Source organism: Hypomesus nipponensis, chromosome 9, assembly GCF_054491055.1.
Source record: "Hypomesus nipponensis isolate SF chromosome 9, ASM5449105v1, whole genome shotgun sequence".
Taxonomy (NCBI): Eukaryota; Metazoa; Chordata; class Actinopteri; order Osmeriformes; family Osmeridae; genus Hypomesus; species Hypomesus nipponensis.
Window position 1 is genome coordinate 24832209 of NC_140369.1, and position 27949 is coordinate 24860157.

Sequence of the window (27949 nt, forward strand, 5' to 3'; positions counted from 1 at the left end):
TTCAGCCAACCAATACTCACGATCAGGGAGAGAGAGAGAGGGGGGGGGGGGGAGAGAGAGGTGGGTCAGACTGGGGGGAAAAGGAGAGAAGAGTCAGGACAGTCTCAGTCAGACTGAGCAAGAGAGACACCAGGGAGCGACCGATGGAGAAAAGCAGAGAGAGGCAGAGGCCAGGACTAAAGGAGTAAACAGGACTAAAGGGGTAAACAGGACTAAAGGAATAAACAGGACTAAATGATAAAAGAAGAGACACATTTTGGAGAACAGGACTAAGAGAAGCTCTAGTCCCGAAGCTAGCCCGTTAGAACAGCCTCACCCAGCTCCAACCTCCTGTTTGAGCCGGAGAACCGCCTAGGAGCCAAGATGGAGGGTGGCAGCGATCCGCCGATGACGTCTTACATTATGGACGAGGAAACTCTAAAGAGGAAGCAGAAGGAGAAGCTGAAGAAGCTGCTGGCCACGGGGGGCAACCCTCGGCCAGCCCGCTCGCTCTTCTTCCTCACCCTGAAGAACCCTTTCCGGAAGGCCTGCATCAACATCGTGGAGTGGAAGTATCCTGACGGGGTTAGGGGTTGTGGGATCATAACTGGATGTGTGGCTGGATCTAAGTGAATTCAGTTATGGAGTCAACAAGATTTATTACTACATGATCGTTGGTTCCTCAACGTATTTTGTCGTAACAAAATGCACTCCTCCACTTTGAATCAGACAATATTTAGAACACTTACGTAAAAGCACTAACCTTTAAGGCTTTACTGTCAAAGAGAACTACTTTAGTCCTGTTGCACATAGCCTTGCATGGACCTAGGCCAGCACCCTTACCAAGGCTAACATGGATGAGTATATCCACAGTAATGGCATTCTTCAATGTGTACTAATCCATGAAGGCCGTTGATGGACATAACATTTAAATATAAATATGGGTTAAGTTGAGGCAGTGAGATGATATTTCCAGAGGACAGACAGCTGTCTCAGTGTGTCACAGGCTAAAAGCAGACATGCTAAGTCTAGAGAATGCAACGTCACAGCTCCCCTGCTGGTACCATGTGGAACTTGCAATCTGAATTAAGTCTATGATCAGAAGTAGCTTCATCCCTAACTAGTCTATCCAACAAAACTTGAGGCAGCACTGATTGTTTAAATGTGTCATATTATCCCCTAACAGTCGTTACAAACGTAATATGGTAGTTTCACCTTGGCACAACAGCGTCATTGCCTTGTAACGGAACCATTGTTGGAGTCCGGTTCTACCTCAGTGTTCTAGATCCTATTGGCTATATGAGGATGTCCTGCATGTAACTACAGATTGCTTCAACATGCAAATGACTCCAAAATAGACCGGAATGACTTTATTGGTGTGGCTGATATCTTTAGATTTCTGAGATGGCCTGTCGTGAGCTCTTCAGATTCTTGTAATTTTATACAAAACAAGCAAACCCATTTTAGGTGGAGGGGTTGAAATAATAATGTCATGGTTGACATATCTACCCTGGTGCAAATTTATAGCTTCTCTAGAGATGGATGTTAACAATATAGCTGCTTGTTTCTCCAAAAGTCCAAACATTGTCTTCAGGGAATAATATATTTTTTAAAGCGTTGGTCACTGAGCTTGATTAACACCTAGAAGGTTCTCTATGGGTGTCTCTATGGACCTGTGTATTTCCTGAGTTTTTCCTTCCAGACCGTTTGAGATCATCATCCTTCTGGCCATCTTTGCTAACTGTGTGGCCCTGGCCGTGTACCTGCCCATGCCTGAGGAGGACAGCAACAACACCAACAGCAACCTGGTGAGCGTGTGTGAGCGTGGCTTTGTCTGTGTGTGCATGTCGGTGTATTAGTCAACCTATTTGAGTCTATGTGAGTGTGGTCGTAGAGAGACTAACATGTGGATGGTCTTAGCTTAGTGGCGAAGCTTCTGACTTGAGATCACAGGTTAAAATCTTCCTGTACTCCCTTGGGATGAAAGCATTTGCCAAATGAATACATTCTGTTATTACAGAAGGCCTGGTGCTCGCACAATCCTACACCTTGAGGGATCAAATATATTCCCCTTCAGTCCCTCCCTTCCCTCTGATTGGTCAGGGCTCCAAGATCTTGTTTTCTGCAAGACAGGCGGCCAGAATGTAGAAGACACCGGTGTATGTTTCAGCTGGGCATGCTGGTCTGCTCGCTAGGCTGTATGTCAGTTTGACATCATCAGCAGTTATCCGATCCAGTCGTTCGTTGTTTTTGGCTGCCAGCCAACTTGCACTACTTGATGTTACAGTGTCCGGTTATTTAGGTGTTTGCATCTTTTTATACATAGAATATTGAGGCACAGTTCATTTTTAAATGCTTCAAAATGGGAGAAGATGCTCTGGGGGTCTGCTTGCTGGGAAGCTAAACATTTTTTTTTTTGCCTCATCACACAACAACACTTCTTTAGGTTCCACTACTACCAGGGACTATTTTTTCTACATGCACGATTGACCTAAAAGCACCTGCAAAATTAATAAAATGTGCTGTAATGTAGCTGTTTTGTGGTTTGTGTGGGACAGACACTGATGCCAGCCCAGATGAACATATCTTGGGGCCAGAGAACGGCTCGCTGGCTGGATTAGTAAATCCTGCATGCGTCATGACAGGCTGAGGACAGGAAGAAAACAGGGATACACATTTTGGCTTTGTGTCTCCCCCTCTACCCCTTTCATCCCTGTCTCCCCCTGCCCCCTCTAACCCTCCCCTTCCCCCTCCCCCTATAACCCCTCCGCCCTCATTGTCTGAGAAGCGTAGCAGATAAAAGCAGTTGATGGACTGTGGTCATATGAGACACAGTGGCTGTAGCTGGACCACTGATTGCTGCCACAAGAACTTCAAACATGTCCACACATACGTTTCGAGACACACTGATCTAGGGAAAATGTCACTCAGCCAGAGGTTCAAAGAGGTGTCCATGTCCTGCTTCATAATTGACTTGTTGCCATTTGGGGTCTTGAAAGAAGGGCTGTGAGGACATGGTTTGGTGTAGGGAGTCAGGTGGCTGAGCGGTTGGGAATCGGGCTAGTAAGCTGAAGGTTGCCAGTTCGATTCCCGGCCACACCAAATGACGTGGCAAGGCACTTCACCCTACTTGTCTCGGGGGAATGTCCCTGTACTTACTGTAAGTCGCTCTGGATAGGAGCGTCTGCTAAATGACTAAATGTAAATGTGTAGCTTAGCATCCCCCTGTGTCTGCCATTTGCATACATAATAAGATAAACGTATAAAAAAAGGCTAGCTACATTTGTCAGTATATTGAAGGACCACTTCAGAGTTGTCCCAGTGCTTGAATATTTTGTACAAAACAAGCAACCCTATCTTAGGTACTGATAGCATAATAGAGTATTTTCTTTACATTATGTGTTGTGACCCAGTTGAATCTGTTACTTTTTTGTGTCATGTTATTGCATTATTTAACAGCGACTGTTATAAAGAGACGGGAATGGCAGGGAGAGAAAGAGAAAGAGTGAGACAGGGGATGACATGCAAGAATGGCCCAGACAGGAAATAAACGCAGGCAGTATCTGGTACATTCTCTACCCTGGAATCTGTGTTTTAAATTTGTGTCCGAAGTCCAGCCATGACAGCTGACCCATACACTGATGTCAGATACACACAAGTCTCTGCTCCAACCAGAACACTAGGCTGGGGCCTGTCCCCTTAGACACACACACACACACACACACGTTTAGATTGATATTCCTGTGGGGATTCACAATTCAATCGCATTCATTTTTCCTGTGTAGTGTCCCTGCATAGTGTCCCTGCGTAGTGTCCCTGCGTAGTGTCCCTGCGTAGTGTCCCTGCGTAGTGTCCCTGCGTAGTGTCCCTGCGTAGTGTCCCTGCGTAGTGTCCCTGCGTAGTGTCCCTGTGTAGTGTCCCTGCGTAGTGTCCCTGCGTAGTGTCCCTGCGTAGTGTCCTTGTATAGTGTCCCTGCGTAGTGTCCCTGCATAGTGTCCCTGCATAGTGTCCCTGCGTAGTGTCCCTGAGTAGTGTCCCTGCGTAGTGTCCCTGCGTAGTGTCCCTGCGTAGTGTCCCTGAGTAGTGTCCCTGCGTAGTGTCCTTGTATAGTGTCCCTGCGTAGTGTCCCTGCGTAGTGTCCCTGAGTAGTGTCCCTGCGTAGTGTCCCTGCGTAGTGTCCCTGCGTAGTGTCCCTGCGTAGTGTCCCTGCGTAGTGTCCCTGTGTAGTGTCCCTGCGTAGTGTCCCTGTGTAGTGTCCCTGCGTAGTGTCCCTGCGTAGTGTCCCTGCGTAGTGTCCCTGCGTAGTGTCCCTGAGTAGTGTCCCTCAGGGTGTCCTTGTATAGTGTCCCTGCGTAGTGTCCCTGCGTAGTGTCCCTGCGTAGTGTCCCTGTGTAGTGTCCCTGCGTAGTGTCCCTGCATAGTGTCCCTGAGTAGTGTCCCTGAGTAGTGTCCCTGCGTAGTGTCCCTGCGTAGTGTCCCTGAGTAGTGTCCCTGCATAGTGTCCCTGCGTAGTGTCCCTGCGTAGTGTCCTTGTATAGTGTCCCTGCGTAGTGTCCCTGCGTAGTGTCCCTGCGTAGTGTCCCTGCGTAGTGTCCCTGCGTAGTGTCCCTGAGTAGTGTCCCTGCGTAGTGTCCCTGCGTAGTGTCCCTGAGTAGTGTCCCTGCGTAGTGTCCCTCAGGGTGTCCTTGTATAGTGTCCCTGCGTAGTGTCCCTGCGTGGTGTCCCTGCGTAGTGTCCCTGAGTAGTGTCCCTGCGTAGTGTCCCTGAGTAGTGTCCCTGTGTGGTGTCCTTGTATAGTGTCCCTGCGTAGTGTCCCTGCGTAGTGTCCCTGCGTGGTGTCCTTGTATAGTGTCCCTGCGTAGTGTCCCTGCGTAGTGTCCCTGTGTAGTGTCCCTGCGTAGTGTCCCTGCGTAGTGTCCCTGCGTAGTGTCCCTGCGTAGTGTCCCTGAGTAGTGTCCCTGCGTAGTGTCCCTGCGTAGTGTCCCTGCGTAGTGTCCCTGAGTAGTGTCCCTGAGTAGTGTCCCTGCGTAGTGTCCCTGAGTAGTGTCCCTGCGTAGTGTCCCTGAGTAGTGTCCCTGCGTAGTGTCCCTGCGTAGTGTCCCTGCGTAGTGTCCCTGCGTAGTGTCCCTGCGTAGTGTCCTTGTATAGTGTCCCTGCGTAGTGTCCCTGTGTAGTGTCCCTGCGTAGTGTCCCTGAGTAGTGTCCCTGCGTAGTGTCCCTGCGTAGTGTCCCTGCGTGGTGTCCTTGGGTGATTGAAAGGGCCAGGTGTTGCTCACACGCACACTCATGCACACTCTGCCTTCATGTTTCATGGACGCTGAGTGTGTAAACTACTTAAATTTAGATCTTCCCTCGTCAGGGTATTAGTACACAGAACAGGCAGTGTGTGTGTGTGTGTGTGTGTGTGTGTGTGTGTGTGTGAATGCATGTTTGTGCCTTCAATTTCTTCAAGTACATTCTGGCAGTCCCTGTGCAGTGTGTCAGTGTGTGTGTGGACACAGACAATTGTTTGTGGTGGGATGTTCTGCCTCTCAGTGTCAGAAGTATATAGATACAAATACACACAGTGCTGTGCTATAAATGCCTCTGGTGAATGTTCCCAGAACGACCCTGTGCCCATGATGGGCTGATGTGCCAGCTCTTTATACAGCAGCACTGTATAAATATAGAGTATATGTATAATGTTGCAGAAATTGATTAGAGCTTTATTTACACACCAAAGCTGTTTGCACATGGACTTATCCCTATGCTGAATACTAAGCTGTTTGCACATGGACTTATCCCTATGCTGAATACTAAGACCCTATAAAGCAACAAGTCCTCAAATAGAAACAGCTTTAAGTTATATTTGAAGATCAAGTTTAAAGAGTAAGCTAATAGTTCTAGGGCCTGAATCAAGCACTGAATTAACTAAACATCTCATTATAAGGGCCTGTAAAAGAATGCGCCTATATTGATTGTTCTTGCCTTCTTTGCCTGATCGTTTCCATCCAAATAGTCTTCAGTGTTTCCTTTGAGGGAAAGAAAAAATTTGTAGCTGAACCTGAGTGTATTTTGAAAGTAGTGTGATGGCTTTAATGAACACTGGGTACAGCAGGGAGGGTACCTGTGTACAGCAGGGAGGGTGTCTCGGGTACAGCAGGGAGGGTACCTGTGTACAGCAGGGAGGGTGTCTCGGGTACAGCAGGGAGGGTACCTGTGTACAGCAGGGAGGGTGTCTCGGGTACAGCAGGGAGGGTGTCTCGGGTACAGCAGGGAGGGTGTCTCGGGTACAGCAGGGAGGGTGTCTCGGGTACAGCAGGGTGTCTCGGGTACCTGGGCCTCTGAAGGCCTGTTGGTGGTCAGCAAACCTCTCTGTACTGAAATGGTAGAGGAGACACAGAGTTCACAGGGGTTCAGTTTTCCCATCGTATGAAAACCTGATCCCAGTGGACTCATATATCTACGTTTGTTCAACTTCACTGAACTTTATACTTCATTGCTTTGACTGATCTTGAATATATCTGTATATCAGTTACTTCGCCTCATACATTGTATCAAAGTCTATTTGCAGTCTGGTATCCATCATAAGAGTACGTCAAGTTAAGATGTCTACACAGTTTTGTTGAGAGCCGGGTTTGAATTGGGTGAGCCACCGCTGGAGCATCACCATGGTTACTAACCCCCTCTTTTCTTCCCCCTGTTGTGGTTGGTCTGCAGGAAAGCCTCGAGTACATCTTCCTCCTCATCTTCTCCATAGAGTGCTTTCTGAAGATCGTGTCTTATGGCTTCCTGTTTCACGCAGACGCATACTTACGAAATTGTTGGAACATATTAGACTTTGTTTGTGTGTCTGTAGGGTAAGAAACACATTTATTACCAATTTACAATTGTAAACTATTAAACATGGGACTGTAGTGGTCAAACATGCAAAGAAAATCGACAAAACTGTGCATAAACAGTAGTTCAAGTTTAGTTTGTCAGTGTTGACAGTCTGTCCTTCTTTGCGGGGCAGGTTATTCACAGTGGCCCTGGACACCATCAACCACCTCAGTGGGGTGGAAGCCCAGGTGGGGGAGAAGGGCGGAGGCTTCGACATGAAGGCTCTCCGTGCGTTCAGGGTGCTGCGGCCCCTGCGTCTCGTCTCAGGAGTCCCGAGTAAGGAACCGGACCTCAGGGGTTGGGGGTAGATTTGGTTCCGGGCAACTACGTTTGTTCAAACTTGACTTTAATGCTTGTCTTTTTATTTTGGCTTGATTCTCTAGGATCTATCTCTTGATACTCTGTTATTAAATTTAGGTAAACCATATAAGGAGAACCCAAATGGGGTTGTCTAGATCTGTAGATCTGTAGTTGTCTAGATCAGCCTCTTTCAATCCTGGTCCTTGTGCTGCCTTGCCCTGCGTGTTTTAGATGTTTCCTTAGTTCAACACACCTAATTCAAATGAATGGGTCGTTATCAGGACTCTGCAGAGCAAGATAACGACCCATTCATTTGAACCAGGTGCGTTGGAGCATGGAAACATCTATAGCATGCTAGGCCGCGTATCTTGGGGACCAGTATTGAGAAAGACTGATATATATATATTTTTTTTATGTGGATGTTGTTTTCCTGTTGTTCCCTTCCAGGCCTACAGGTGGTGATGAACTCTATCCTGAAGTCCCTGCTGCCTCTGTTCCACATCGCCCTGCTGGTCTTCTTCATGGTCACCATCTACTCAATCATGGGGCTGGAGCTCTTTAAGTGCAAGATGCACAAGACCTGTTACTACACAGGCACAAGTAGGGCTGCTGGACATCTACACACACACACACACACACACACACCCACACACACACACACACACACACACACACACGCCCACACACGCACACACACTAACTCACACACACAGGATACTAATACACTCAAGCAGGAACTCTTTACTTGTGCATTAATAATCCTGTCTTCCGCTGGATCAGTCCAACAAGTTCCAGCTTTGAGATGAATCAAACATACCGATCCTTAATTGCTGTGAAAGGCCAAAGGCCAAATATTATTGATCTCTTCATGATTGATCAAGGAATGCTGTAAATATTTACTCACAAAAGAATAGTAATACACACATACTGTACAAGGCACACACACGCACACACACACACACACACACATGCACACACACACTCCCACACACTTGCCCTAACTCCTCTGACTGTGCTCCAGACATCATCGCCACGGTGGAGAACGAGAAGCCTTCTCCCTGCGCCCAGGCAGGGAACGGGCGTCGCTGCACCATCAACGGGACAGACTGTCGGCTGGGCTGGCCTGGGCCCAACAACGGCATCACACACTTTGACAACCTGGGCTTCTCCATGCTCACGGTCTACCAGTGCATCACCACGCAAGGCTGGACCGACGTCCTTTACTGGGTACTGGGGTTTTATACCACTATTACTGCATCACTGCACTTTAGCACTTTCACTTGTTTCAGAGATCCCTTATGGATGACATTTACTTAGGGTTATTGTTTTTTTGTAACATGAAGATGGTCAATGCAACAATGCACTTATTTCTCTCTGACTCCCTCTCCCTCCTCCCACCTCTCTGCCCTCCTCTCTCCCTCCTCTCCCTCCTCTTTGCCCTACTCCCCTGCTCCCTCCTCCTCTCCCTCCTCTCACCTCCCTTCCCTCCGTACCTCATCCCTTTTTCCTCTTCTCCCTCCCTCCCTCCCTCCCTCCCTCCCTCCCTCCCTCCCTCCCTCCCTCCCTCCCTCCCTCCCTCCCTCCCTCCCTCCCTCCCTCCCTCCATCCCTCCCTCCCTCCCTCCCTCCCTCCCTCCTCCCCCCAGGTGAATGATGCTATAGGTATGGAGTGGCCGTGGATCTTCTTCACCACTCTCATCCTGGTCGGCTCCTTCTTTGTTCTCAACCTGGTTCTGGGCGTGCTCAGTGGGTAGGAGTCTTGTTCTCATGTCCTGTTTGTCAGTCTCTCCTTGGATCCTTCCTAAAGTTCAGCTTTCTTCAGTGTCCACTCCACTCCTCTACCACTTCTTATTCATCCTGCTGTCTTTATTATTATTCTTCCTCTTTATCTTCCTCCCCTCATTATCCTCCTAATCTCGATCTCTCTCTCCGTCTTCCTGTCTCTCTACGGCCTCCCATCCCCAGTGAGTTCACCAAGGAGAGGGAGAAGGCCAAGTCCCGCGGAGAGTTCACAAAGCTGCGAGAGACCCAGCAGCTGGACGAGGACCTGAAGGGCTACATGGAGTGGATCACCCAGGCCGAGGTCATGGACAATGACCTGGAGGGTCAAGGTGATCACCTCACTCTCCCAGGCGCAGCAGAGTAGAGCTGCTGAACATGGAGAACACCTGTCTTACTCCTGCCCACTGTTTGTAACAACAGAATAGAATACACTAGAAATCAACAACTTGTGACTGTCGTCTGTTGTCCCTGTGGATCAGGTCTGTTACCTCTGGAGGATGGAGGATCAGAAACAGGAAGTCTACGGGACATGGACACCATGCAACGCATCCTGTATTACTAGTGAGTACACTACAGCAAGACCACTAGTTAGTACACTGTATCCAGACCACTAGTGAGTACACTGTATCCAGACCACTAGTGAGTACACTGTATCCAGACCACTAGTTAGTACACTGTATCCAGACCACTAGTGAGTACACTGTATCCAAACCACTAGTTAGTACACTGTATCCAGACCACTAGTGAGTACACTGTATCCAGACCACTAGTTAGTACACTGTATCCAGACCACTAGTGAGTACACTGTATCCAGACCACTAGTGAGTACACTGTATCCAGACCACTAATTAGTACACTGTATCCAGACCACTAGTGAGTACACTGTATCCAGACCACTAATTAGTACACTGTATCCAGACCACTAGTGAGTACACTGTATCCAGACCACTAGTGAGTACACTGTATCCAGACCACTAGTGAGTACACTACTGTATACCTGCCCATACAGCCAGTGAGAACTGTGCACTAACCCTAAACTCCTTGTTAGTGTGTTTTCCTCATCTCTTCATCTCCTCTCTTCTTCTCATCTGTTCTTCCATCCAGTAAAAAAGCCCGGAAACTGAACCGTTTCTGCCGGCGTAAGTGTCTGACCTGGGTGAAGTCTCGTTACTTCTACTGGTGGGTCATTCTGCTGGTGTTCCTAAACACGCTCGCCATCGCTACGGAGCACCACCAGCAGTCTGACAGACTCACCAACTGGCAAGGTCAGCCCTCGCAACACTCCCATGGCCGTATCCACCATTGAAGACACCGAGGTCCGGACCGAGGTCCGAAAATAATTGGCTGATAATAACTCTTTGGTGCCACACAGAAAAATGTCCTTCTCAAGTGACTGCTTGATTGAGTTGACAAATGAAGTTGGCTGGGGGGCGGGCTTAACGCTCCATTGTGCTGGACTCATTGCCTAAAAAAAAAAAAAAACTGTATTTTGCAATCAAATGAATGCAAAAAAAAGAATGCTCTGCATGCAATAATTAATTGTGGAAGTCCATATTTAGTTGCATATCAATCTAGACCAGGTCTGTGCGGTCACTCTTCGTTAAACAGTGGCTGTTAATTCCAACCCCCCTAGCCAACTTTTGGACCAAGTTTTTGGACCAAACTCTGCATTCGGCCCTGAACACTCCCTGTCCTCGGGGTCTGAACACTCCCTGTCCTCGGGGTCTGAACACTCCCTGTCCTCGGGGTCTGAACACTCCCTGTCCTCGGGGTCTGAACACTCCCTGTCCTCGGGGTCTGAACACTCCCTGTCCTCGGGGTCTGAACACTCCCTGTCCTCGGGGTCTGAACACTCCCTGTCCTCGGGGTCTGAACACTCCCTGTCCTCGGGGTCTGAACACTCCCTGTCCTCGGGGTCTGAACACTCCCTGTCCTCGGGGTCTGAACACTCCCTGTCCTCGGGGTCTGCTGTCCTGCATGTTTGAGATGTTTCCCGCTCCAACACTGACCACCATTCTAACGAACAGGGTCATCCAACCTGTTAATAATTATTCATTTGAAACAGGTGTGTTGGAAGAGAGAAACATCTAAAATATGAATGTCAGGGGGTCCGTGAGGACCAGGGTTGAGAACCACATAGACACTGTCTAGGTAGAATAATAGTAAAAAAACACATATGAACGTATATGAAATTGTAAACCAAATGAAAACAGTACTGGACCATACCAAACAGCTTAACTGACCCCCAACCCTCCCACCACCCCCACCCTTCCATAATCACCAGACGCCGCCAACAAGGTCCTGCTGTCCATGTTTGCCATCGAGATGGTGATGAAGATGTACGCCCTGGGGCTGCCCTCCTACTTCATGTCCCTGTTCAACCGCTTCGACTGCTTCGTGGTGACCACCGGCGTGCTGGAGCTCATCCTGGTGCACATGGACATCATGTCCGTCATGGGGATCTCCGTACTGCGATGCATCCGCCTGCTGCGCCTGCTCAAAGTCACCAAGTAAGTCTCGCTCAGGTAGAGAGGGAGAGATGTGCTCAGGTAGAAAGTATGGTAGAGCTATGGTAGAGATATATTCAGGTAGAGCTATGCTCAGGTAGATATGGTAGAGATATATTCAGGTAGAGCTATGCTCAGGTAGATATGGTAGAGATATATTCAGGTAGAGATATGCTCAGGTAGAGAGTATGGTAGAGATATGCTCAGGTAGAGATGAGATGATCTCAGGTAGATATGGTAGAGATATATTCAGGTAGAGATATGCTCAGGTAGAGAGTAATCCCTAATCCCTGGCGTGTGTGTTTGTGTGTGTAAGGTACTGGACGTCCCTCAGTAACCTGGTGGCCTCCCTCCTCAACTCGGTGCGCTCCATCGCTTGCCTCCTGCTCCTCCTCTTCCTCTTCATCGTCATTTTCTCCCTGCTCGGCATGCAGGTGTTCGGGGGCAAGTTTAACTTCCCCAACCGGCCCAAACCTCGAAGCACCTTTGACAGCTTCCCTCAAGCCCTCATCAGTGTGTTCCAGGTCGGTTCACAGCAGAATCAACGTGAATTAACAAGAGTTAACACTGTAACATAAGAAATTGTATTGATGAAGTGAAATGACAAAGTGTAGCATTTGAGGAAGCATCACTGTCACGGGTAGAGACCTAACATGTCCAACATGTAGATGGGTTTCAAACACACTAGATTGACTGAATGTATTGTTTGATGTTCCTCTTTAGATCCTCCGAAACATACCGTGCTATACGTGCCCTCAAACCAAATCAAGTCACATGAGGTGGTATTTGAACAATCTTTGCTCTAAATGTTTGCCAGATCCTAACAGGTGAGGACTGGAACACTGTCATGTATGACGGCATCATGGCATATGGAGGTCCCATCATGCCTGGGATCCTGGTTAGCATCTACTTCATCATCCTCTTCGTCTGTGGAAACTGTATCCTTACACGGCAATCCCTGAACCTGTGTGTACAAGGTCCTGATGCCGGACGAGTTTCAGCTTTAAAGTGACAATGTTTGTACCCACGTCGTTTCTGACATTGTGTCTGTGGGTAGAAGAGGTGAAGGTGTGTAGGGGTTAGAGTTGTAGGGTTTATTTGTCCGCGGAAGGAAACTTTGACCTCCCTCAGACATCCTGCTGAACGTCTTCCTGGCCATCGCCGTGGACAACCTGGCGGAGGCTGAGAGTCTGACGTCGGCTCAGAAGGACAAGGCGGAGGAGAAGAAGCGCAAGAAGCTGCTCAGGTGAGGGAAGGCTAATGATGAAGGTCACAGGTCAAGCTTGGGAGCCGTAGGTCTGCAGGAGAGACCTGGCTGTGGTATGACCAGCTGCTCTCTCTCCCTGTCGTCAGGGCCAACATGCCCGACAAGGCAGCCGAGGAGAAAGCTCTCCTGGCCAAGAAGCTGGCAGAACAGAGAGCCAAGATTGAAGGCATCCCCACTACAGCTAAGGTATAACTGAAAATAGATCCCCACTAAGGCTAAGGTATAACTGGAAATAGATACAGCTCACACAGCCAACTGTAAATAGAAATAGCTCACACAGCCAACTTTATATAGGTATAACTCACAAAGATAACCGGATATAGGTATAACTCGCATGAACCAGCTCAACAAGTTTCAGCATTTTTGTTGTTGTTGTTCCAAACCCCTTCTATACATACATATGGAACATCTATAAACATGTTTTTGTTTTGTGCTCCCCTACAGCTTAGAGTGGACGAGTTTGAGTCCAACGTCAACGAGATAAAGGACCCTTTCCCACCAGCAGACTTCCCAGGTAAATAGATTCTCTCTCAACTCTCACCTGGACTAGAAATATGTGTTGAGGAGCATTGAGATGATGATATCAGATATCTCTTCAGAGAGGAGAGGATGAATGTTAGGATGGGGGTCTAGGCGGCTAGGGAATCAATCAGAAGGTTGCTGGTTCGATTCCCGGTCATGTCAGATGATGTTGTGTCCTTGGGCAAGGCACTTCACCCTACTTGCCTCGGGGAAATGTCCCTGTACTTACTGTAAGTCACTCTGGATAAGAGCGTCTGCTAAAATGACTAAATGTAAATGTAAATGAATGTTTAACTTACTTAAACCGTGTTTCCATGCCAGAGGTCTTTACAGATTACTTCTCTGTTTACAACCGAACATCTCTGTTGCCCAGGTGACGATGAGGAGGAGGACCCTGACATCCCTGAGAGCCCGAGGCCTCGGCCAATGGCAGACCTGCAGCTGAAGGAGGAGGCGGTGCCTATGCCAGAGGCCAGCTCCTTCTTCATCTTTGGTCCTCAGAACAAGTAACGATGAAGAGGATGATGAGGATAATGATGATGATGATAAGGAGGATGAGGATGAAGAGGATGATGAGGATGTTGATAATGTTGATTATGAGGATGATGATAATAAGGATGATGATGATCACTGTTGAACACGTTATGGTGTAGATTCATTATGTTTTTAAATGAGTCACTCAACAATATACTTTTCTCATTTGTTTAATGGTAATAACATCTTTCTGACTTGACAAGGGTCTAATTGGTAAAAGTTTCCAAAGACAAATGTTTTTGTCATTTGTTCCCCCTCCTAGGATCCGTAAGCTGTGCCACCGCATCATCAACGCCACCACCTTTACCAACATCATCCTCCTCTTCATCCTCCTCTCCAGCATCTCTCTTGCCGCTGAGGACCCTATCGACCCCATGTCCTTCAGGAACAAGGTGCCCACATATCTGCCTGTGTCACTGTCCATGTACTATATTATTCTTTATGTTCTTTTATTTGAAAGAGTATGGTCACAAGCTGTTTTATTTTATATTTTATGGCATGAAATGAAACATGTAAGAAAGGACAAGCTACTGTCAAGATTAAAACACTTTTTTGTATATTCAAGTGCTCTGATCTCTACAGTATTAGACATTTTGTTGGACTGCTCATATGAAAGTCTAGCGCCTTTTTCCTGTTTCGTTGAAGGTGCTGGCATATGCAGACATCGTCTTCACTTCTGTGTTCACGGCTGAAATTGTGCTCAAGGTAATTGGGAACAATCGGTGTGTCAATGCATTGTTGTGTTTCTTTTGTATTGAGGGAGGCTGTTGTTTAGTAGTAGTGATTCAGTTGAGTCATTTAAAGCTGACAAAAACAACAGTACTGACACCTACTGGTGTGATGAATTCAATAACTGCAGTTGTCAAAATGAGTGTTCCATCATAAGTGTAGTAAACATGAGTCAAAAAATATATTATATAATATATGAAATACAGTATGTAATGTGTTTTGTCTGGGTATATATTTGGCAGTATATAAAGTATAAAAGGTCTGGTCTATTTAATCTTATAAACTTGGCTGTAGTTTTACATCTGTATTTACCCCATTGATGTCCAACCAACCAGATGACAGTGTATGGAGCTATCTTACACACTGGCTCCTTCTGCCGGAACTCCTTTAACATCCTGGACTTGGTGGTTGTCAGCGTATCCCTCCTCTCCATGGGCATGGAGTAAGTAGTCCCTGGGACATGGGATTTGGCTAGACAGTGTCACATAAAAATGGATTGTGCCCTCAGACAATGTTGTCTCTCTGGGGAGGCGTTTAGTGATGGGTTGTGTGTGTGTTGTGTCCAGGTCCAGTGCCATCTCTGTGGTGAAGATCCTCAGGGTGTTGAGGGTGCTGAGGCCTCTCAGGGCCATCAACAGGGCCAAGGGGCTCAAGGTGAGCTGGTGTCAGCATCACCCATGCCATTGACCTGCTTTTTACCTTTTAGATCTGCTTTTAGCCACCCTTTACATTTATTAATAGTAAGGATGCACCGAATCCAGATTTTTGGGGTTTGGCCGAATACCGAATCCACTGGTTAAGATGCGACCGAATCTGAAACCGAATACCGAATCCTACTCCTCAGTCCATTAACACAGGTGACACATTATTGAAGTGAATGTTTCATACGGATATGTTGTGTAGCCTATTGTTTAGGGTCCCTTGCCACCATGAGACAAATCGGCATTACAAATTGAACATGTAGCGCGACTTGAATCAATTCTGTTGACTGAAAGTACTGCCAAACAACACTTTTCCATTTTCACTTTCTCTCAGCCTACTGCATTGAACGGTCCACCTACGTAAACACCTTCCCGTAATCAACTGCGGCGTCATTACGTCGACCAGCGTAACGCGCGTAATGCAAGCGTAGGGTTTGGATTTGATGAAAAAAAATTCTAAAGTTCGGCCGAAACCGAACCCTGTCAAAAAGCCCAATATTCGGCCAAATCCGAAACTGAATCCTGATTTCGGTGCATCCCTAATTAATAGTTTTTGTTACTGTATATTCATACTGTGAATGGGAGGATATGTTCCGTCTTCATACTTGATGTGTTCTGTAAGTCTGACATGGCCTTTGGTAAAGCGTGTGTATCGTCTGCGTTGGTTTAGCACGTGGTCCAGTGTGTGTTTGTGGCCATCAAGACCATCGGAAACATTGTGCTGGTCACCATGCTGCTGGACTTTATGTTTGCCTGCATCGGAGTCCAGCTCTTCAAGGTGACCTGCACTCTCAAGCACGAGTCTCTCCTCACCACAAGAGAAACATGGCAAGCAACCAAGAACCCTAACTGAACCGTCGTGTTTTCGTGTTCTCTCTCCAGGGCACGTTCTACGCCTGCACAGACCCTGATAAGATGACTGAGGCAGAGTGCAAGTAGGAACGCATTCGTTTGATTTCAGACAAGCTCATCTCCCATTGAATCCTTTGCCTCCTTCATCTTCTTTATGTGCATCACTGTATATCCTCCTTCCCCCCCCCTCCCTCCCTCCCTCCACCAGGGGCTTCTATATAAAGCACCAGGAGGGGGCTCTCCATGAGATGCAGGTCCATAAAAGAGAGTGGATCAACTCAGAGCTCAACTTTGACAACATCTTCAGCGGCATGCTGGCTCTGTTCACCGTCTCTACCTTCGAGGGCTGGCCCAAGTGAGATGGCATACCGGCGCTCTTCTGGGCTCTAATATAACCCTTGCACATTCACAACAACCCTTTAGCTGTGGAACGAGAACTGTTTTGTGAATGTGCTACCGTGTGTTTCTGTGTGTGTGTGTGTACAGGCTGCTGTACAGAGCCATTGATTCCAACATGGAGGACGTGGGCCCAGTGTTCAACAACCGCATCGCCATCTCCGTGTTCTTCATCATCTACCTCATCCTCATCGCCTTCTTCATGATGAACATCTTCGTGGGCTTCGTCATCGTCACCTTCCAGGAGCAGGGAGAGCAGGAGTACAAGGACTGTGAGCTGGACAAGAACCAGGTGTGTGTTCGGAGTTGGTGTGTGTGTGTGTGTTCAGTCTGTGTGGGGTAGTGTGTGTGTGTGGGGGGGAGTGTTTGTGGTGGGTTAGTGTGTGTCAGTATGTGTGTGGGGTCAGTGTGTGTGTGTGGGGGGGGGGGTAGTGTGTGTGGAGTAAGTATGTGTGTGGGGGTGTTAGTGTGTGTGTGTGGGGGGGTCAGTGTGTGTGGGGGGGTCGTGTGTTTGTAGGGTCAGTGTGTGTGTGTGTGTGGACATGCAGCGAATCTGAAGCCTGTTGTTGCGTCTTGAACCATCCCAGCGCCAGTGTGTGCAGTACGCCCTGAAAGCACGGCCCCTCCGCTGCTACATCCCCAAGAACCCGTACCAGTACCAGGTGTGGTACATCGTCACCTCCTGCTACTTCGAGTACCTCATGTTCCTGCTCATCATGCTCAACACCATGTGTCTGGGGATGCAGGTATGATGCTAACGTGTCTGGGGATGCAGGTATGATGCTAAAAGTTGCAGGCGTTGAACACATTAAGTGTTGAGAACAAAACTAAGTATTTGTCTGTTTTGGACAAATTATATTTTAGGGATTGCCCCAAAAAATTGATAATTATTAACTATAGATTGAGTGGCAATTCTCTCTGTACACTGTAGAGATTGACTGTAAATATATTACCATAGTAAAAATACATGTACTGAACTGTGGGTGTAGTGACATTAATTTAATCTGTTTTTGAGCATTTGCCTATTTTCTTTTTTTGGTCTAGTAATTTTTTTCCGTACATATGCTGAAAAGCGGGTTATAATAATATTAATTTGAAGACTTTAGCACATTTCATACAAGAATTGCAGTTCAAGGTGCTTTACATAAAATCTATAAAAACAATAATACAAGTAATAAAACCCCTTCTGAGATAAAATTTGTCAAATGCTTTGGTAAAAAGAAAGGTGTTCGGATTGACATGGTGCTGTGGTTTGTTCTGCTGCCCTGTATTCCAGCACTGTAACCAGTCAGAGCACGTGACCCACCTGTCGGACATGTTGAACGTCATCTTCACGGTTCTCTTCACCGTGGAGATGCTCCTCAAGCTCATGGCTTTCAAAGCTAAGGTCAGTCACTCTGAAGATACGATCCTCCTCAAACAGGTCACAAGACTGACACTCATTTAATTATAAAACATAAAGTGAAGTAGTTATTACCTATATATACCGTTTTTTTTCTTCTCATTTCACATACATACTATATAATCACAATAATCTGTGTGGTAAACAATCCTTGCTTTGTTATAAAAACACAAACTCATAAACACACTCCCTGACGATGAAAGTCTTTTCACCCACAGGGTTATTTTGGAGATCCGTGGAACGTGTTTGACTTTGTCATCGTCATCGGCAGTGTGGTTGATGTCATATTGAGTGAGATAGATGTAAGTACAATGCACACAAACAACGCCCAATGGACACACACACAAACACACATTGTTCACGATGACCAATAGTGGAACAATTATTTATGTTTTTAAATAGAGTGTTAGTAATGCCACTTTTTGGAATGCAGTTTACTCACTTTTAAATAATACATGATAAAATATATATTTGCTTTGTATTTTACATTCCATGGCTTGTATTTACTGATGTAGAACACAAAATGACATTGGCACATTTATAATCAGTTTGACATTGTATAACTTTGTATAACTTCTGATTGTTTTTCCTGTTCAGCAGTAAGAATTCCTCTTTACTGTTCAAGATAAATTAAACTACATGCTCACTCTACAGTACAGTATTAGTAGTACTAGTACTTGTAGTTCTCACAAAACACCAGGTATTGTCTGTTGACTGTGTGTCTATCCTGACGCTCCACCCACTCACTTACTTAGAGACATACTGTCCAGACTCCCCTGCCAGTGTTCGACAGCAGCCTTAGCTCTGAGGATGCGGTTAGTATTCCACCTCCTCAACCTCTGGATGCCCCTCACTCCCTCACCTCCACTGCCACCTGTTCCCCTGCTGCACACCTGCTCCGAGCCACACCTTCCGACCCTCGCCAGCCTCAGGCCCTCTTCCAATACCTGAACTAAAGCCTCCCTTCCTCTCCTTCTAAATGAGGTTGTTGCAACAGCGTTTACTGTGATGATTTGATGTTCAACTAATCGACATACAGAAACACCCCATCAGCTCATGAGGGAATAAAATACATATTATTTCCAAGTATCAACCAAACGTTGTTAGAAATTTGATGTTGAGAAATCTTGGACTAAACAGAGTTGCTGCTCAGCGCCATTTTGACTCAGTTTGAGTACGTAGACGATGAAGGGAGGAAGAAAGGCGGCTGGTGTTTGAACAGGGCCGTGTGTCATGCCACCCTGAAGCTACATCTGCCTTGAACACCACAGTCTTGATGCTCCTTACTTTCTGCCCTGTACAGCTGGTCCCAGACCTGCCGCGTCAGGTAGCTCCCATATGGAACTGGAGATTGAAGATGTAATTCTAGATCAATGTAGTTGTTTGGGGCAGAAAATAACTTGTGGCACTTTGCTTCACCGTCATGTGTTTCTCTGTCAATCATTTGTCGAGGAACTGTGAGTGATATCCTTCTGTGATTTTACTGTAATTTCTCCAGGTCAATGGTAGATGGATGGTAGAAGTCAGTTAAAGGGAAAGTCCACCCCAGGATAAAGGGAATCAGATGGTTTGATTTTGTACTTTGAAAGGTGTTGGAATAAATAAATACAAAATCACTCAAAGTGAGTTGAAAACGTTACCTAGAGTCCCACCTCCCATGTAAATATGTTTGTAAAAACAGTCAAACTATCTAATCAAATTGACATTCCGAATACAGGAAAGAATAAAACAAACTGTAATTATTAAAGTCATCCTTTACTGCTCAAATGTTTTTTTTTCCCTGCCATGCTCCATATTACTGTAGCAATTAACATCTACTGTACAGTATTTGTTTCAGGAAATTAAGTATTGTTCATGACAATAACAAAATATACTTCAAATTGCCATTGCAGTAAACCTTCAGAAGATCCTTCAATCCATGTTCCAAAGCACCCTTGGGGCAGTGTGTCCATCCTCTTGTGTTTGTCGTCCTGTCGTCTGGGTTCGACTGGTTTTCGCTCTTTTTCTCTTTCGGTTCTTACCTCTTTTTTCCTCACATTCTGCCCTCTCGACCCCTCCACGTCCATCTCCATGGCTGGCTTCCCTCTCCTTGTTCTGCCTTCTGTGGCTGGTGTCTGTCCTCCTCTGATCTCCCTTGTCTTTCCTCTCTCAGGCAGCTTTGACCTCTTCTGGAGGGCTGTACTGTCTCCACGGCTGCGCTGTAATTATTCACATGCTTCAACTTTTTCAGTGTTGCTTTTGACCTCACTTGAAGCTTGCCGAAACATCGTTCAAATGAGTGTTGCACGAGATTTCCCTAACATTGCACAAGCTGTTCAATGGAACTTTTAATAGCCATTACTAATCATTGTTTTGATGTCAATCACACCACCACGTGTCGATGTAACAGTTAGCATTTTCTGTGCGCTAACCATGATTATTCATGCAAGGGTTAACACCATAACATGGTGATGATCTTTAAACACCTGGATCCTTTTGATGTTAAAGAATCCCGGTAAAGACTCCATACTTAGTACAGTTTAGTAAGTGTAATTTTGATGGTGTGTATTGCCTGCATAACTGTGTAGGAGACTGCCAGTGGCCAACTCTGTTACCAAGACTGAGAACTAGGTTGGCCAGTGGCAAAACATGAAGTCATCTCTGTATAACATTGGTGCCTTTGCTCTTTCAGGAGGTGAACCCCATGCAGGCCATTGCGGTATGTGCAGTTATTCGTGTTTCCATGTCTTCATATTGTACAAAGATTTCAGATTATTACTGTATTACTGTGATACCTCAAGCAAATAGGAGGGATGGAAGTCACAGAAATGTTTTGACAAAGATGGAGGTGCTTGTCAAAATGCTTGCGGAAAAAAAATGAATTATGAATTATCAGGTGATATCAGGTCACTTCCACCCGTTAATCGTTTGCAGCAGATGTAAACGATACATTGGTGGATGTATCAAAGATTGCTTGCTGTAAACAATCAAGTTTTCTCAAATCAATTGACAATTTATCAAAACGTTACAATAAATAAAAAACATTCACAAGCCTTTTCATTACCTCCATTTTTGTCGCATCCACCCCTCATAAGGAAATGATCAAACTATAGCAATTGGTAATTTACATAAAGTATACTTACTTCAATGGTTTTTTTTCTGGAAAGGCATCTGAAAATATGAGTGTGTCGATCACATTCTTCCGACTTTTCCGTGTCATGCGTCTGGTGAAATTGCTGAATCGATCTGAGGGAATACGGAACCTCCTCTGGACCTTCATCAAGTCTTTTCAGGTCTATCATCTACGTCCTTGTTAGATTAAGTTTGTGATGGGTATCCAGGTGTCAATCTGAGTTTGTTGGAATAGATTTCTCAATGTGTGTCTGTCTGATGTTGTGATTGGTTGTTTTGCAGGCTCTACCCTATGTCGCCCTTCTCATCCTCATGCTGTTCTTCATCTATGCTGTTGTTGGGATGCAGGTTTGTTATCAAACACACACAAACCTAGGATCAGTATATAAAGGATTTATTGATTACCCAGGACCCTTTACCTATTTTGCAGAAGTAAAATTACTCATACACCCAACATGGGACTAGCTTTAGCTAACTGAATACATCAAAGGGGAAGACTAACCAAATGTTGCCTCTGACTGAAATTACATCCACATAGATGGTTCTTGTCATGTATACATTAACTAGATTAAACCTGCAATAGGTATCTTTATCAAATCAATTCAAATACATTTGAAACAGAGCCCCCAATTCTTGTCTGAATGTCCATTCTTTCCTCAAAGATTCAGTTTTAAGATTGTATGAAAATTTTGTGTGTTCTACAGAGCAAAAGTTAGCTTACCATTAGCTTTTGGCTACTTTAGGGTACTGTTGCTATAGGTGACGAGTGAACGCTGGTCCCATGAAGTCCAAACTTCTATTTTGTGAAAGTGTAGTTGTCTACATGACACATTCAACCTGAAAATACACCTTCCTCTAACCACTTAGCCTTTGTCTTCCCATTGTAGATCTTTGGTAAAATAGCCTTGGTGGACGGAACGTACATCAACAGGAATAACAACTTTCAAACATTCCCTCAAGCTGTGCTGGTACTCTTTAGGTTGGTGTGCTGTTTCTGGGTGGTGTTTCACTAAATCACCTTTTTTACACTTTTCAGAGAAACATTGAATGTTTTTATTTTGAATGAGGACTAGGGTTTTCATTTCCTGTGCAGGTGTGCTACAGGGGAGGCGTGGCAGGAAGTGATGCTGGCCTGCTTGTATGGGAAGAAGTGTGACCCCAAGTCTGACTTCCTGCCCGGGGAGGAGTACACCTGTGGAGCTGGCTTCTCCATAGTCTACTTTATGAGCTTCTACATGTTGTGTGCATTCCTGGTAAACATCTACCCACACATGCAAATATATATATATATATATATATATATATATAATAACAAACCCACAATTTAAAAAGAACACTACACAAGTAAATAAATAGATAACCAGTTACATAATGTTTTAATCAAATTAATTAAATTAAAGAAAAGTTACATTTCCCACAATGCATCACAACATAGAGGTGAAGATAGATAGTAAATAGAGTAAAAACAATAGATATATAACATAAGGTATATGGAAATGCATGTAAATTTACAGGCTCATAGTATCAGTTTGTATTTGTAATTTGCACAGGATTTACCACTATTCAGAACAAACATGTACAGGCGTTATTGATTTCTGACCTCCGCAGATCATCAACCTTTTTGTTGCTGTCATTATGGACAATTTTGACTACCTAACCCGTGATTGGTCAATCCTTGGCCCCCATCACCTGGACGAGTTTAAGAAGATCTGGGCCGAGTACGATCCTGAGGCCACGTACGTGTGTGTGTGTTTATTCACAGAAGAGCTATCGCTTTATGTTGAGTGTCTTACCTTCAGTTCAGATTGGTGCACGTCCAGTAGGTTGTTACTGTTCCAGACTTTTGGACAGATGATTGGAGAGATACCAGAAGTTGGTGAGGTGGTGACTTGAGCCAGTCTTAGTGGACACTGCCAGAGGTGAAGAGGTGTTGATGCCTGGGGTCAGATCCAGGGGGATGTCCCAGGATGAGGGACCAGAGGAGAGCAGAGGGCTGGAGAGGATCCAGGGGGCAGGGTGTGGGCTGTGAGGAGACGGTCCTCTTCAGAGTCCTCCAGTGTCCACAAGGTAGCTGGTCGCTGAGCTCACTTCTGGTGGTGTCTGAAAAGGACCCTGCGGTCACCAGCAGTCAGAAAGGAAGTGGAGGAGGGAGGCGGGAGGAGAGAGGAGAAGGTGGAGGGAGGAGGGAGGAGGAGAGATGCTGGAGTTTATTTTGGAACAGAGAACAGGCTGATGTTGTTGTGGCCGGGAGAGCAGTCAGCAGGAAGTGAAATGAAACAGGCTACACGGTCACAACTACAATCGATCATGACAGTGTGACAGAGTAACCGAGTGACAGTGTGACAGTGTGACAGATTGACAGAGTGACAGTGTGACAGTGTGACAGATTGACAGAGTGACAGTGTGACAGTGTGACAGAGTGACAGTGTGACAGAGTGACAGAGTGACAGAGTGACAGTGTGACAGTGTGACAGTGTGACAGAGTGACAGAGTGACAGTGTGACAGTGTGACAGTGTGACAGAGTGACAGTGTGACAGTGTGACAGAGTGACAGAGTGACAGAGTGACAGTGTGACAGTGTGACAGAGTGACAGAGTGACAGTGTGACAGAGTGACAGTGTGGCAGTGAAAGCAAGGACAGGAATGTCAGTGTGATAGGGACAGTAATTACAGTAACGACAGTAACGACAGTGTGATAATGTGACCGTATCGACAGTGTGACAGTAATGACAGTGTGACAGAGTGACAGAGTGACAGTGACAGTAGTGACAGTGTGACAGTGACAGAGTGACAGTGACAGTAGTGACAGTGTGACAGTGACAGAGTGACAGAGACAGTAGTGACAGTAATGACAGTGTGACAGAGTGACAGAGACAGTAGTGACAGTAATGACAGTGTGACAGAGTGACAGTGACAGTAGTGACAGAGTGACAGTGACAGTAGTGACAGTAATGACAGTGTGACAGAGTGACAGTAATGACAGTGCGCATCCTGACATGCAGGGGGCGGATCAAGCATCTGGACGTGGTGACTCTGCTCCGGAGGATACCTCCTCCGCTGGGCTTTGGCAAGTTCTGCCCTCACAGAGTGGCCTGCAAGGTGACTACCACACCAGCTATGTTAGCAGTGCTAAGCATAACAAAGGAAATAGTTTCTCATTTATATTTTGGCAAGGGCCACATGCTGACATTTAGTTTGTGTTTCTGTGTCTGTAGAGGCTTGTGTCTATGAACATGCCCCTCAACAGCGATGGTACCGTCACCTTCAACGCAACCCTGTTTTCTTTGGTCAGGACTGCACTGAAGATCAAGACTGAAGGTGTCTAGGGAACGCACGGTCTTGGTGTCTCATTTGCATGCGTGTGTGTGTATGACAAAGGGGAGAAGGCGTAAAGAAGAGAGTCATTTAGGATTAAAAACTCCTAACTGTGCTGCTATTGGTCAGGTAATTTTGAACAAGCCAATGAGGAGCTGAGAGCCATCATCAAGAAGATCTGGAAGAGGACGAGTATGAAGCTGCTGGACCAGGTCATCCCACCAATAGGGGGTGAGGACACATAAATGCACCAATCACAAACCACACCAATCAGAATCTGGAACAGTCTGACCCCCCCCCGACCCCCCCCCCAAAAAAAAAAATCCCCAAAGGCATTTGGTGTTGTCTGATTGTGAAACTGGGGGCATTGATGTGACAGATGACGAGGTGACCGTGGGGAAGTTCTACGCCACGTTCCTTATTCAAGATTACTTCAGGAAGTTCAAGAAGAGACAAGAGGAGTACTATGGCTATCGGCCCAATAAGAAAAACACCACAGAAATCCAGGTGGGCTGTCTTACAACAACAGACACCCATACAGAGAAACCCCCCATAGTCGTGTAACCAATCCAGATCCCATGCACAAAGTATGACTACAAGTTTGATTTACACTTGCCTTCCACTTTGAGTCCTGACAGGGAACACACACTTGGTAAAACATAGACAGACCTACAAGACTGCAATAAAAGATTATTGATAAAGTAATATGTAAATTATCCGTCTCCGTCATCTACCGCTTTGTAAATTATAATTTAGATTATTATTATAATTTAAATTATATATTTAGGAATAACAAAACAGTAATATGAAGATACAATGGATATTGCGGTGAATACGAGATTATTGTTCAAAGGTATTATTAAGATTTTGAGGCTTAAGGGACACAAGGGAAAAAATACCTTATCATGAATTTCTGACAAGGCCCTGCCTACTTCTCCTGCCAACACTGGTTCTTTATACCCTCCTCTCTTCTCACCACCTCCCTCCCCCCCCCCCCCAGGCCGGTCTGCGGAGCATAGAAGAGGAGGTGGCCCCGGAGCTACAGAGGGCCATCTCAGGAGACCTGATGAACGATGAGGAGATGGACAGAGCCATGGATGAGGCGGCAGAGGAAGGCATCTTCAGGGTGAGAGGAGAAGAAAGGAGAAACAGAGCCCTAGAGAGACACAGAGAGAGCAACAGAACTGGATGGAAAGCCAGGGGGAAAATGTACTTAAATGCATCAGGGTGATGGTGCAGAAGGCAGGACATGAAACTGTCCATGAAATTGTCTCACATCTTCTCTGTCTCTTTCCATCCCTTCCTCTCTCGCTCACTCTCTCCCACGCTGTCTGTGTTGACCATTCAGAGGGCAGGCGGTCTATTTGGGAACCATGTCGACCCCTTCTCAGAGCATGGAAACCAGAATGCCCAGGTGACCAGCCAGCGCCCTCTGCAGTTTTCCGATGGAGAGCCGGTGCCCAACAACATCAACAACAACAACGCCAGGCAAAGGTACGGGGGGGTTTGCGTGTGCAGGTGTGTGTGCTTGCCTGTATATCGTGTGCCAGCTCTGAATGCCCAGACCGGTGGATGAGGACGTGAACGTCTCCTGTGCTCTGCAGCCGTCTGTACGAGGGAGAAGGTCCCGTCCAGGTGTATGTGATCTCAGGAGGCAGCAGGTGTCCCTCTCTGTCTGAGCTCCAGCTCCAGAGCAGCCCCTCGCAGCAGCCGGGGGGCACTGGGGCCCCGCTGGCCCAGGGGCCGGGCCCGCACAGCGCCGTAGACCAGGTGATCCAGGAGGTGAGAGCACAGGGGGAATCTATCATTCGGTGTGCTCGTCTGTAGAGCCATCCGGGCAGTACCAGGGGTGTTTGTAGTTATAGACAAGCTAGGTGGACCCCCCCATCTGCCCCTCAAAAACACTTTCATTGAAACGTGTTGTTTCCCCCACACAAGATTTCGACAAGTGATCCAGAATGGACAGAAACGCCACTGACTAAATGCTACACTGTGACATATTTTGATCTTTGTTAAATAATACTTATATGACTTAACACAACAGCACGGTCAAAACATTTTAGTTGAGAGGAGTGTGGTGGTAGAGTCATGCGTCCTCCTCTGTTTCAGGCGCTGATACACAGAGGTCTGGCCGTCTTGGCTGACGACCCTAGCTTCCTGTCCCTCACAAAGCAGGAAATGGCCGAAGCCATGAACTTTGACCCCGAGGACATGGAGACCTCGGCCTCACAGCTTCTGAGTGGTCCCAGAGGAAAGGCCAAACGGAAGAGACGACCTATCCCTCCTCTCCCCACAGCAGCACCGAGCCAGCTCAACCAATCAGCTACACCCCACAACCCAGTGTAGACCAATAGGCCACAGCTACTGACAGCTGCTGAATCTTTTACAAATTGGACAGTCCTGATTGGGTGTCCTGAGACATGGGAGGATGTCTGATTGGTTGAGCCGATGTTGAGACATCTATGTTACTGTACTACTGGATGTTTTCTTGAATGATTTTATTAGAAAGAACCTTTCCTGCTTTATTACAGTGACTCATTGTCTGGAGAGAAATAAAGACAATGGTAGAGAGAGAGAAGGAGAAAGTAAACAGAGATTAATTTTTTTTATTAAAACATTTTATTCACAGTACAGATAACTGTATAAATGATGTGTAATGTTCAGGTAAACATCTTATTGTTCCAGTTGAACATGATGTTAACTTTTGACCTGTTGATGTTTTGCTGGCATGACATGTTGGCCATGATTGACATCCTTAAAAACCATATTTTTGTATTGTGAGCAATGTTTAATTGGACAAGACCTTTGTCTTTATGGACCCAGGTGCATTCTCATAGTGAGCCAAAGTTACAGAAATGACCCGTGTCCATCACTGTCCCAGAGTGTCATGTTTGGATACTCTTAGGATTATGACATCATAGCAGATGACAGAAGCTAATGTTGACCTTCAGGCTGCAGTGATAGTCTCCCAGGATCAGTACTCTGGCTGTGGTTGATCGGAGTCATATTTTTTTTACACGATCAGGGACAGCATGGTCAAGGCCTTTTTCCTCTAAAACTATATTTATGCTTTTTCATTATTTTTTTGCAGACCCAACTTGTTAAAATCTGTGGTCTGTTTTTCTTGAAATGAAAATGTATTTAATTGGGGTTTTTGTTCAAGTTTAAGACCATTTATGTGAATGTGCCATTCACAGCTTTGTTGTAGAGATCAAGCCACAAGGGCAACAGAATGTAGAAGTGCTGGTGAAGTGCACCTTTAAGAAACTAGAAAGGTAGTGGTTGAGACACTGTTTCTTTGTTGGTAATGTAAATGTCAAGAAGAGGCTTGGAATTACAAATGTATTACTTTAAGAGAATTCTGATGTAAAGAAACTTTTTATAGATCCATCATTGGCATCATTGTCACTTGTCTGTGGTAACAATGCTATTTTTGTCGTAAAAATATTCAGTTTAAATATGACTGTTCTGTCAAATTAATTACATTTATAAATTAATTATAAAACACCAGTAGCATGTAACGCTCCAAGGTGATAAATTGTATTAGTAAGAATAAATTACTGAGTGTCATGGATTATGCACTCAAAATAGTCATTGTCACCATATTGATCTTATTTGCACTTGTCCAACAGATATGCAGATCACCCCCAAAATAAAGAGAGATACCAAGAAGGCCTGCTTCATGTTTGTGA

At 45.9% G+C, this 27949-nt stretch overlaps 1 protein-coding gene across 2 annotated transcripts; it reads left to right on the forward strand.

Moving 5' to 3' along the window:
• The first annotated feature begins 88 nt into the window (after positions 1-88).
• Positions 89-27929, forward strand: cacna1sa (calcium channel, voltage-dependent, L type, alpha 1S subunit, a). Of its 2 annotated transcripts, none has more exons than XM_084704432.1 (43): positions 89-551; positions 1682-1787; positions 6679-6818; positions 6974-7116; positions 7588-7740; positions 8162-8367; positions 8786-8889; positions 9105-9250; positions 9401-9482; positions 10026-10186; positions 11206-11431; positions 11745-11952; positions 12246-12366; positions 12560-12674; positions 12782-12881; positions 13140-13209; positions 13591-13723; positions 14014-14143; positions 14397-14456; positions 14816-14922; positions 15047-15134; positions 15852-15959; positions 16064-16116; positions 16242-16388; positions 16520-16721; positions 17017-17175; positions 17706-17816; positions 18050-18133; positions 18587-18646; positions 20503-20529; positions 20978-21103; positions 21225-21290; positions 21830-21921; positions 22036-22195; positions 22551-22678; positions 23945-24041; positions 24158-24260; positions 24387-24488; positions 24637-24764; positions 25258-25383; positions 25606-25751; positions 25862-26039; positions 26367-27929. In XM_084704432.1, the coding sequence occupies exons 1-43, from the start codon at positions 364-366 to the stop codon at positions 26601-26603; spliced, it is 5427 nt and encodes a 1808-aa protein (XP_084560558.1). In that variant the 5' UTR covers positions 89-363; the 3' UTR covers positions 26604-27929. The 2 variants fall into 2 exon arrangements, with proteins under 2 accessions (XP_084560558.1, XP_084560559.1); XM_084704433.1 differs by lacking the exon at positions 18587-18646 and adding an exon at positions 19984-20031.
• The last annotated feature ends 20 nt before the right edge of the window (positions 27930-27949 follow it).

What these genes read in the sequence shown, in the direction of transcription:
- cacna1sa (XM_084704432.1), top strand. Translation starts at nt 364, where the DNA reads ATGGAGGGTGGCAGCGATCCGCCGATGACGTCTTACATTATGGACGAG. An exon ending in CTGTTACTACACAGGCACAA is followed by an intron (nt 7,741 to 8,161) that starts GTAGGGCTGCTG and finishes ACTGTGCTCCAG; the next exon opens with ACATCATCGCCACGGTGGAG. An exon ending in CCATGTCCTTCAGGAACAAG is followed by an intron (nt 14,144 to 14,396) that starts GTGCCCACATAT and finishes GTTTCGTTGAAG; the next exon opens with GTGCTGGCATATGCAGACAT.